The 9958-nt window shown below is 48.7% G+C and overlaps 1 protein-coding gene across 1 annotated transcript in view; it reads left to right on the plus strand.

Moving 5' to 3' along the window:
* CSUI_001111 (abc1 protein) overlaps positions 1–9906 on the plus strand; it is a 10364-nt gene extending 458 nt beyond the window's left edge. Inside the window, exons 2-14 of the mRNA XM_068061317.1 lie at positions 325–364; positions 924–1010; positions 1875–1932; positions 2428–2596; positions 3400–3499; positions 3899–3940; positions 5092–5169; positions 5561–5630; positions 6242–6306; positions 6843–7019; positions 7975–8110; positions 8454–8503; positions 8919–9906. Coding sequence (XP_067926704.1) covers positions 325–364; positions 924–1010; positions 1875–1932; positions 2428–2596; positions 3400–3499; positions 3899–3940; positions 5092–5169; positions 5561–5630; positions 6242–6306; positions 6843–7019; positions 7975–8110; positions 8454–8503; positions 8919–8993 — 1147 coding nt within the window. The 3' untranslated portion in view covers positions 8994–9906. The remainder of the gene's footprint in view (positions 1–324; positions 365–923; positions 1011–1874; positions 1933–2427; positions 2597–3399; positions 3500–3898; positions 3941–5091; positions 5170–5560; positions 5631–6241; positions 6307–6842; positions 7020–7974; positions 8111–8453; positions 8504–8918) is intronic.
* The last annotated feature ends 52 nt before the right edge of the window (positions 9907–9958 follow it).

Consider the following 9958-nt stretch of genomic DNA (forward strand, 5'->3'; position numbering starts at 1 on the left):
ATGTTTGGAGTACTACGGATTCCGTATGGTGGGTTGAGAATTCATGCATTAGTTTCAGCACTCCAAGCGCCGTTAGTCATTCTAGCTGCCTATCAACAGCTACTGGTGCATGTCCTGCTTTCGTTTTCACGCGGTCGACATGTTCTGCCACCTCGACTGCGAAGAAGCGAAAGCACGACTCTTTCAGTCCATTGTGTCCTCAATATGGAGAGATGAGGGGTATAGTATATATACATATATATAGGTATACGTATATGTGTACTCACAGGGACTCTCTATAAAGTGACGGATGATGTGTACGTCTGTTGTTGTGCCTTTTCACAGAGACGGCGCAGACGTAATGCCTGAGTCTCAGCTACTCGTGGTAAAAAACACACTTTGTTTTTAGACCTTCTAGCATGGCCCTGTGAAGAAGCAGAGAGCGTTTGCTTTCTCTATCGCCCCTTCTAGAGAGAAGTATCAAGCCTTTTGCTGTTCCAGAGATGATGTAGACCCCGAGAAGGGAAGGTTTCGTAGATCTGAGTCTGCGACTCGTCTTGCCTTCTCGTCTCTCGCCTCCGAACCGAGATAGAGATTCACATTCTTTAAAAAGAAGAACTCCACAACAACACAGTGTAGCCACGCATCTCCGGTTGCCTGTCGTTCAACAGAGCACGACACCTGCGAGGCCAAGGGGGAGGCTACAAGCTCCTTCACCGTCCCTTCCGCAAAACTTTCAGCTGATTGGACTAGGTATTTCCACTATCATAACCACAGGCACACATTTGCTTATGCATCCTCACGTCTATGTAGTGGCGCCGAGAGAATAGCAAGCGCACACACACATGCGGAGAGGGGAGATTGTTCAGCTGGTTCATACGAACAGAGAAGGACCCTTCTCATTCATCGAGGTTTGGAAGGCCTGGATGTGTATTCCTACGCAGACTCTCGAGGGCGAGCTCGGTCCAGACTGGCGCAACCGTTTCGCTTCATTCGAGATGGTTCCCTTCGCCGCAGCTTCGATAGGCCAAGTAAGTTCAGGCTGTTTGTGTGCGATATCTTTCCGAAGAAATTCTTCGTTTTTGTTTCCGGTGGGAATTTCCCTGTAGATCAGCCGAGGCCATTCACAGCACATGAGTTATGTTTAACGCCCGGCTCTTCACCCCCTCATCCCTTGTGCTACGTCCTGCCATCTTCCGGCTGGATGGTGACCGCGCCTACTGCATGTACAGATCTCGTTCGCTGCCAGAGCTGACGACTATACGTCCGGGTCCATGTGAGCTTCTGCTGGCATGCAGTAGGCCAGACACACGGAGATATACACACCTAGGAGAGAATTTCCTCAGGTCGACTGGAGCGGATCTGCTGCCACACCGTAATACATTTCGGTAGAGTTAACTCTACTACAATCAAGAGAGTGTAATGGCGCATGTTTCTCATCGTAGACGGGTAGACAGGATAGACGCGTAGTGCACCATACCTGCATGAGTGTACACAATTCGCAGTGGACGTGCGGATCACGCGCTGTTACCCAAGCTGTTAGCGACTTGACCGAGGCGTCTCAGTCGACCGTACCATGTAGAAAAGAAAATGACGTCTATATGGTAGTAAGGCTTTCTTATACCCGTGGTTCTCGGGTGGAGTTTTCGCTGCCTCATAAAGCTATCGAAAGAGCCGTGGTGTAACAGCTGGACTAGCTTCAACCTCCATCTTCCATTCTGCAGTCCACACCTGTGAGGTAACTCAATTTCGACTTATCAATTGTCGACGCAAGACACGGGTACGTCGAGAAGGGAAGTGTTTTTCGAGGTCAATCGAGCGCAGCTGATAAACAAGGAAAGCAAAGTCGCATGGGCAGTGATATGATTCTGTCTGCCTGATGTCAACTTCTGCAGGTGCATAGGGCCACGCTTCCTGATGGTCGGAATGTCGCGGTGAAGGTTCAATTCCCCGGTGAGTAGGCGCTTTCGTAAGAGACCCTCAGTTTCTTGGCCGGACACAGGAAGGTCATAGAATGTACGAGAAACTGTGGAGGTGGGTGACCTGTCTTCGATCTCTTGCAGAAATCAAGGCAAGAGGTGACGGATACTCAAGTATTTGTTAAGGCTGCTCAGCACTCGTACTGGAAGTCTTACCTTGGTCTTCTTCGATAGAAGACCTTCATGTCCACTTAGCGCTGGAATCTATCTATCTATCCATCCGCTAGTGCATGACTCTGTCTTTCCTTCTCTCTATTTATCTATCTATCTATCTACCCATCTGTCTTTAGTCCGTGTATCTACTTATCTATCTGTATAGCGTGTCCTTAATGACAGACAAGTATATTCCTGTACGTTCCACTTCACCAGTAGTTATCTGTAAGTTACATCGCTGAAGTTTCCGCAACACAACTGAGTCATGCAAGGGAGTTCTTCCCTTTCATTGCGTGCTTTTCTTTTCGCATTGCAGGCGTCGCTGAATCGATTTCCTCGGACTTGAGGAATCTAAAGATGCTGGTACAGTGGACTCGGCTGTTACCGCGCTCCCTCTTCCTGGATGTCTTGTGCGATGAAATGAAAACAGAGCTTCTCGCCGAATGTGACTATCGTAATGAACGGCGTTTCTATGAACATTTTCGGTAATATACTCTATACCGTGTAATCGTATATCCACAGCTGCATGGCGCGTACGTAGTTCTCCTTTTCACACACCTCCTGTGGTGGAAGAATAGAATACAGCTAGGCCGCGCATTCACGCTTTCTCCTCTTCAGTTCCTCCAAGTTCATCCAGCTATAGCTTTGTCTCACCCCGTTGACGTCCAAACCGAGACAGTTCCTTCCTTGTGGTCTTCCGCGAGCGTTAACAAGAGCTGTTGCCGTTCCATACCCTTTGGATGGAGACCTCTCTTTCTCCGTACACAGCATTGATCCATGCGCAACATAGGAACAAGCCGCTGCTGTCTTTATTTGAAGATTCTCTTCTTCTGGAGACGATCACGACCAGGGTTTCTACAGTATCGCTTCAACTTGACTTGCGGCGATCCCCCAGACTCTTGGTGATAGTTACTCTGCTTTTTTCTACCCTCTATTTCTCTGTGCCGTGTTGTCGATGTGGCTGGGACACTGAAGGGTTCTCATTAATTCGCAACATCTCCGAGGGTGCTTGTCCAATACAGTTTATACAGGGGGAGAAGCCTGTTTTAGCAAATCTAGAGTATCAAGAATCGAGTCACCAAAAAAGTGTAACACGAGGAGTTCTCTTTCGCCTTTGTGATATACGGTACCTCCCAAGTTAGGTAGCGAGTTAGCTGACGGCGAGAGACGTGTCTGTCATTCTTGGCTACACTTTCCTCAACAACATTTTTCCATAAGGATAGTGAGATGCTCTCAGGCCGCATGCTGTCCTTGAAGTTCTTTGCCTCTTTGCGATTCTCCTCCTTAGGTTTCTCTTGGAGCGTGATTTCCCCTCGGCCTTCTACGTTCCTCGAGTCTACGGAGAGATTTCTACAAAGAAGATTCTCGTAACCGACTTTGTTGAAGGGGTAAGTGCTTGAAGTCGCGCCGTACCGTAGACATCAGAAAGAAGGATGCGTCTCCTCCTTGCACGGGGTGCTTTAGACAAAAAAACATATTATACTCTGCCTGTGTATTGCTCAAATCAAAGAATGTCAGTCAGTCATCTGGGATCAAAGCCGTGCTGGTTGTCTGGGTTGTGGATTAGCTGCTCGCTAAATGTCGACACTTTCGAGTGTTGTGTAAAACGGAGATCATAACAAGTGCATGCGTTCAGAAATGTTTCTCTACGGCGACGTGCCGCTTCTTTCCCTCGTGTCTATGAATGGAGAGGCATTCAAAAGACGTGCTTTCTTTCCTTACCTTTCCCGTCACCTCGAGCTTTCTGTCGAGTCGGGTTCTGGCTCTGTGATATGTGTGGGGCGCAGCTGCCTTTCGAGCAGGTCGCATTACGTCAGGACATCTCTCAGGTACGCTTTTGTCGAAATTGTAGATCGAGGATCTCTCTCTCTATCGGATAGGAAGGAACGAGACATGCGAGTCACTATGGGTCACTGTGTACAGACAGAAGTCGCTCTAGACAGCCTTCGAACCCTTCCGTGTGGTAGCCGTTTGTTGACCGGCAGAGGCGTCACTCCCTTCGTATCTTATATAGGGTTCAGGTTCAAAATTCGAGAAAGACCCACAAAGCAGGGATAGTATAGACACACTCTGTCTTGTACCCTACCTTGTCTGTTTTGCCTACTGTGGCTGTTCATGGGGCACCCCCGGAGTTGTGAGGATCCCCTCGCTGATCCTGACTGCAAGACCGGAGCGTCGAACACGTCTCTTTGTTTATCAAGGCTGGTGGGGGAAGAGCAATGTAGTGTAAGGGTCCTATCGTGCTGCTTCCTAGTACGTCTGGCTTCTATACATGTTACTCAGAGTATACCCTCCGACTTCTTCTTTTCTTACCTGCCTTACATAAACAGGAAGACAACTGACAGAGGAGACCTCGCGCGGTCCAGCCACTGACCGCGAATATTGCTTGGTCACCACATAAGTAGATAGGAACGGGTTCTCAGTGGTGAGGGGACAGCTCCCGCAGTTATAGCCCGAGAGAAGGGAGCGGTCTGTTTGATAGGTGTAGGGCCGGGTCCCCGGTCCTTGTATAAGGCGTCTCTCTTCACAGAGGCCGACTCCCGAGTTCATGCGTCAATGTCTAGGCACTTAGCCGTGGAGGCATATGTGAAAGTGTGGATGATAACCTTTGTTTGTCTTCTACCTTACCTCGCCCTGTGCTGTGGTATCTTATGCGCATGCGAATGGAACAAAAGATGACGTCCCCGGGAGGGGACGTTCTGTTCAGCCGGATGAGTAAGAGACAGAGGCGAGTTTTGCACTTGTAGCTAGAACTTCCTGCCTCTCAGCTCACCTTGTCTACCCCGATCTATTTCTCACAGGACTAAGTAACGTAGCCCCGGGTGGTTGGCTCAGCGCACGTACTAGAAAGAGTGTCAAGAGGTTAAGTTTTTCTTTTGAGAGAAGGACGCGTGATGAAAGGCTGTTAGGAGAATTTGATTCGCATTGTTTCTGCTCGTGTTTTTCTGTCTCTCTCTCGTGTTCTACCATCATATTACAGAGCACTCGAGACTCCATCTCCGAGAGACTCCTCAAGCTTGTTTTAGCGGAGATCTTTGTTTATCGGCTTTTGAACACTGTAAGTATTCCTTTAGGTTCTTTTTCGTTTCAGCAACGAGAGGATGCGTCTCTTCGAGGAAGTCACTTGCATGCAGGCTCGGCGTATACACAGATGTCTTCAGATAATCCAACTATATATGTTATATGGGCACAGCGGGACTTCTTTCTGTTGACGTAGTATATGCGTATATCTAGAGAGAGAGGGACGGAGTCCCGGCTTGGCAGCTCCCCCAAGTTTCTTCCCGCCGTCTTGTCTCTACAGCAACAAGAAAAAGAGAAAATTTCTTCTCTTTTTTTAACCTTATGAATAACTTCTTCTCTAGATAGTAGGCACGTCTGGCCCTGGATATTCACCATGCTGTGCTACGAAGGAACCCATACGGATATCTCCTATGTATGATCTCATGCAGGACGCGAATCCATCGAATTTCTTCTACTTGGCCGAGAAGGATTCTCTCGCGTTAATCGATTTTGGAGCAGGTGTGTATGAGAACAACCAATCGCATTCTTGTCTGCGTTTTTGCTAAGTTTTTTTCCGGTGATAAACTCGCTTTTACCTCTTGAATGGACTTTCGCTGCTTTGCAGTGCCTAATACTATGGTGGGACGAAGGGTACACCTCTGTTGCTGCTGTATTTGTAGGGGCCATACCTATTGTATACCACAGAGGTTTTCGTTAGAGCTCTTCATCTCTCTGGTTGCGGTAGTGGAGTCTCGGAGGTTCACAGCCAATGTGTATAGCTGATCATTTTTCAGCGGAAACGGATCACGTCCATGAGGTACAGCGCAGCATAGGTGTATATACAGGACGGCCTGGCAGACAGACCTTCGATAAGGGCTGCCCGGGTTCGTGTTGTATCTTCCAGACGTATGTGTCGACGCACAGGGGTATACGCGTAGATATGTATATGGCAAGTATATGCATGTTTCCCATGTGCTGTTTGTCTTTACTGCAATGTTATAAACCTAACTGTCGTTTGTGAAGCCATTTTTATCCATCATGTAAAAAGGTGCAACTTCCACGTGTACCAGTATTATCAAGTTCATTCAGGGGTTAGCTCGCGACTCTTGTTCTCCCTCCTTGTCATTCAGGACGGACGTACGAGCCTGCGTTCATAGATAAGTACTTACGGTTGCTCCATGCGGCAGTACACGAGGTAAGACGGGGAAAAAGCCGCTCGGGTGAAAGGCGCTCTTTCTCGCAACGAAGGCTATGCTCTATATAACATAGATACAACTCAAAGGTATTGAAAAGGGATAGACTACTGTGATAGTTCGAAAGAAAGAACAAAAGTGCTTCTGATACATCGCTTCAGGGTGGCTGTCTGTCTAGCCGGTCACCGTGGAGGGTTCCACGAAGACGGAGCGAAGGGCAAATTCAACAGGCACTTTGTTGTCGCAGCTGCACAGAGAACGCTTGTCAGCCGGCATTCTCACACGCTGGCTCACTGCAGAATCGCTGTGCCAGTCTACTCCATGTGCGCCCTCTTTCTGGAAAAGAGCGACTGGAACTTTGAGTTTCCAAGCTGGGTCTGAAAAAAAAAACTCTACTGCTTGTCAGGGAGTACCTCTGGCAGAGAATCTGTCCCCGTATAGACAATGTCTTCCGGGTGTGCATACGCGCTCTGTCTGTATAGTTTCGTGAACAGAACGTGTGACCACGGAGTGCTTTCTTTGATTCTCTCTGGATCAGCGTGAAGCCGTCGTGAAACGATTAGCTGCGGAACTCGGCTTCTTCGGTGGGAGCTCGTCTCCAGAATTTCTTCAGGCTCAGGCTAATGTCTTCTTGGCGTTTGCACAGTGTTTTCGACCGCTCAATCACCAGGCAAGTCGAGTGGGAAAGACTGACGTCAGCTTCCTCGGCCACAATGTATGTTTTCGCCGTGACTGGCGTGTTTAGATAGATGTATTTCGCAGTCTACTCATTGATGAGGGGGTGTACAGTGAGTGGTGTCTGCTGAGGTATGATTCGGTATGTATATCTGCCAATGGCAACGACATGGTGATCCGTTTACATCGTAGCACCACTACGTATAGGCGCCGTCATGTCTGTTTATAATACGATCTCCGAGCTCAGATACTCTCTCTAAAGGAAGCGACAGATTGAATCCTGTGATGATGAAAGCATGACAAATTAGGGTAAGGGTTAGTCACCCGGCTCTCTTGAAATACTCTGGTGTACCTCTTACTCTCTGACTTACGTGACGTGCTTTTCAAGCTCTCATCTGGAGGCAGTGAGGAAGAAAGACGGAGTGCAGCTGGAAACGTTTGTGGCTTCACACTTTGACGTGTAGAAGAAATCATACGTGTATTATCGAATGTAAAGGGCGACAAACAGACAGATAAAAGGCCGAGTGCGGACTGCTGCTTTTTCTTTCTTTCTCGATCTTCCCTTGTTCGTCGGCCGTTTCATGCCAGACTCACGGGGTTCACTTCATTGACGTGAAGAACTCTATATTGCGAGCTTCAAATTAACTTGCGTTTCATAGCTTTCTACGTCGCTCGAGAATATAGCGAGGGCAAGGACTCCCGACTAAAGGACGGTAGTTATGCCCCTTGCATGAACCCCCGATAATACGGTAGTTATGCCCCTTGCATGAACCAAAGATCTCGCCACAGCAATAGAAGCTGCCATTCAAGAGTGACTAGGCCATAACAAACATATCAGTCAGATTCACATCCACTTTCATTGTCAAAGAAGATCTTTGTCTCTAGGGCTAACAATTGTTTCACAGTCCGTAATCTTTGTTGTGCCGAGACTCTACGTAGAGATAGACCGTAATCATCTTGAGTGTGCGTCCTACCTATCCTGCTTTTCTATGCAGGATGATATGAGGCCGAAGTACTCGTTCAGAAATTCGAATGTATTCGGCCAACTGCATGCAGAAATGCAGAAGGTCATGTTGAATCGCGAGCGGCCTCCTCCGCCGGAAATTTATTCGCTTCACCGCAAGCTTGCAGGTTCGCTGTGGAGCAGTGGCACTACTTCTTGACAAGTCTACGGCAGTAGCAGGAGCCTGTAGATGATCTGCTTACTTAGAAGTTGTGTCAAGGACATTGTAGAGCCACAAACGCACAATCGGTCAGGTGTTTCTTTTTCTTGAGACGTTATGTCTGACGGGTCACTTCGTAAGCTACGACATAACTCGATCACAACTTCATCCATGGAGTGCGAACGAAGTACGTCTCGACGACTGATTTTCCTGCCACAGTGTTGCGGTTGACCCTAACGGGATGAATGCTCTACAGTGTCTTTAGGGTGCGCTCCTTCCAACTTTGTCTTAAATGTTGCTGTCTCCTACAGGCTGCTTCTTGTTGTGCGCGAAGCTTGGAGGCCGCGTAGACACGCCTAAGGTGAGAGATTTGTCATATCTCGGGGTGTCCAAGAGGCTAAAAGAGTCCATCTGGCGTCCCGATCGATGAAAGATTTAAATCATTAGACCGTCCCCATGCAAAGGAGCAGATGGTACACCATGCCGTAGCGCACAGTAGGAGCAAGAGTTCACTCGTGAAGCTTTCTTGTCTGTACGATGTGACAGTGTAACGTGATGGTGGTGCAATATGCCGCCGTATTACTCCCGAGAGCACCAACATAGCTTCCGCTTTAGGTATTCTAAGGTACAAAATACAACTCTGTGTAGAATCTAACGACGTCTACGTGTTTACTCCTTCGCCTTCCAGAAAAGGCCGATGTCTGCCCTTACTTTCCCAATGATTCCTGGCCTGTTGACCAACTATGCCGGTGAACCATTTTGTCCTTCTTTTCCAGATTTTCGCGGAAGTTTTGGAAGCCTACCGAGCGCCAGATGGAGGACCGTTCCGACCGGAGCCGGGCCAAGAATAGAGAGCGAGAGACAGGGTCCGGTGCTACGCGGTTCGTGCATGTGGAAGGATATTTCTTGGGGTAGTGCACGTACAAGTGCGCCAGAGTAGTTTGTAATTTCGTCGAATTTGATGCGGAAAGAACAGGGATTTGAAGGATGCAGCATATTACGAGAACAACTACACAGCCGATTTCCCCTAGACGGGCGGTCCATGTGCTGCAGGAAACGTGGGAGATCGCGTGTAGTCAGAGCTTTGAATCACAGGACCACGAGCTAATTGACTGCGGTGACGGAATGGACCGACCGCAACACGCAAGCTTCGGGTGTCTAACACACGTCCGAGTTAGACCCCCCAAGCCTCCAGTGGTTGCCCGAAAGCCGGCAACATCGTTAACAAGGTCGACCGCAGAGCCGCGGGTCCATGGAGGTGCATGCCTCCTCCTCACTTCAAAACTCTTTTCAGCGGCCAATACGAGTCAATGGCTGTACTCGTGTGCACTCGCGCAGCCGAGTAATATACCATGATAGCCGTTGTTTCAGATGGTCCCCCCCATCGCGCGCCCAACAGAGAACAGGCAGGTTTCCATCGTCAGGTTAATCCTCTCCCATCACCATCAGTTGTTTTTGATCAATCAGTCTCCTCTACGGCTACCGGTGTTCCTGTTGTCTCTCTGGGATGCCCTGTGTCGTTTCTTTGTCTTCTCAGTCTCTACGGATGGCCAGATAATACGAAACCTGTTCTTCCATACACTCTAACAGGAGATGTGGGTCATAATACTCTGCGTATGGTCCCGAACATAGGTTTTTATCATGCTGAGTAGGTTTAACGCGGTGGTTTTCAGCACCACCACCACCGGTGGGCTATGACTTCACGCACAGGGCAGTCAGAGAGGAACGGTTTCTTCGCTGCCTCCCGTCCACAGAACGAAACTGAACGTTCCGGGAGCGTGTCCTTGTGGTGTTCATCGGGTGAGAAACGCGTTTT

The sequence above is a fragment of the Cystoisospora suis genome (assembly GCF_002600585.1).
Source record: "Cystoisospora suis strain Wien I chromosome Unknown contig_440, whole genome shotgun sequence".
Taxonomy (NCBI): domain Eukaryota; phylum Apicomplexa; class Conoidasida; order Eucoccidiorida; family Sarcocystidae; genus Cystoisospora; species Cystoisospora suis.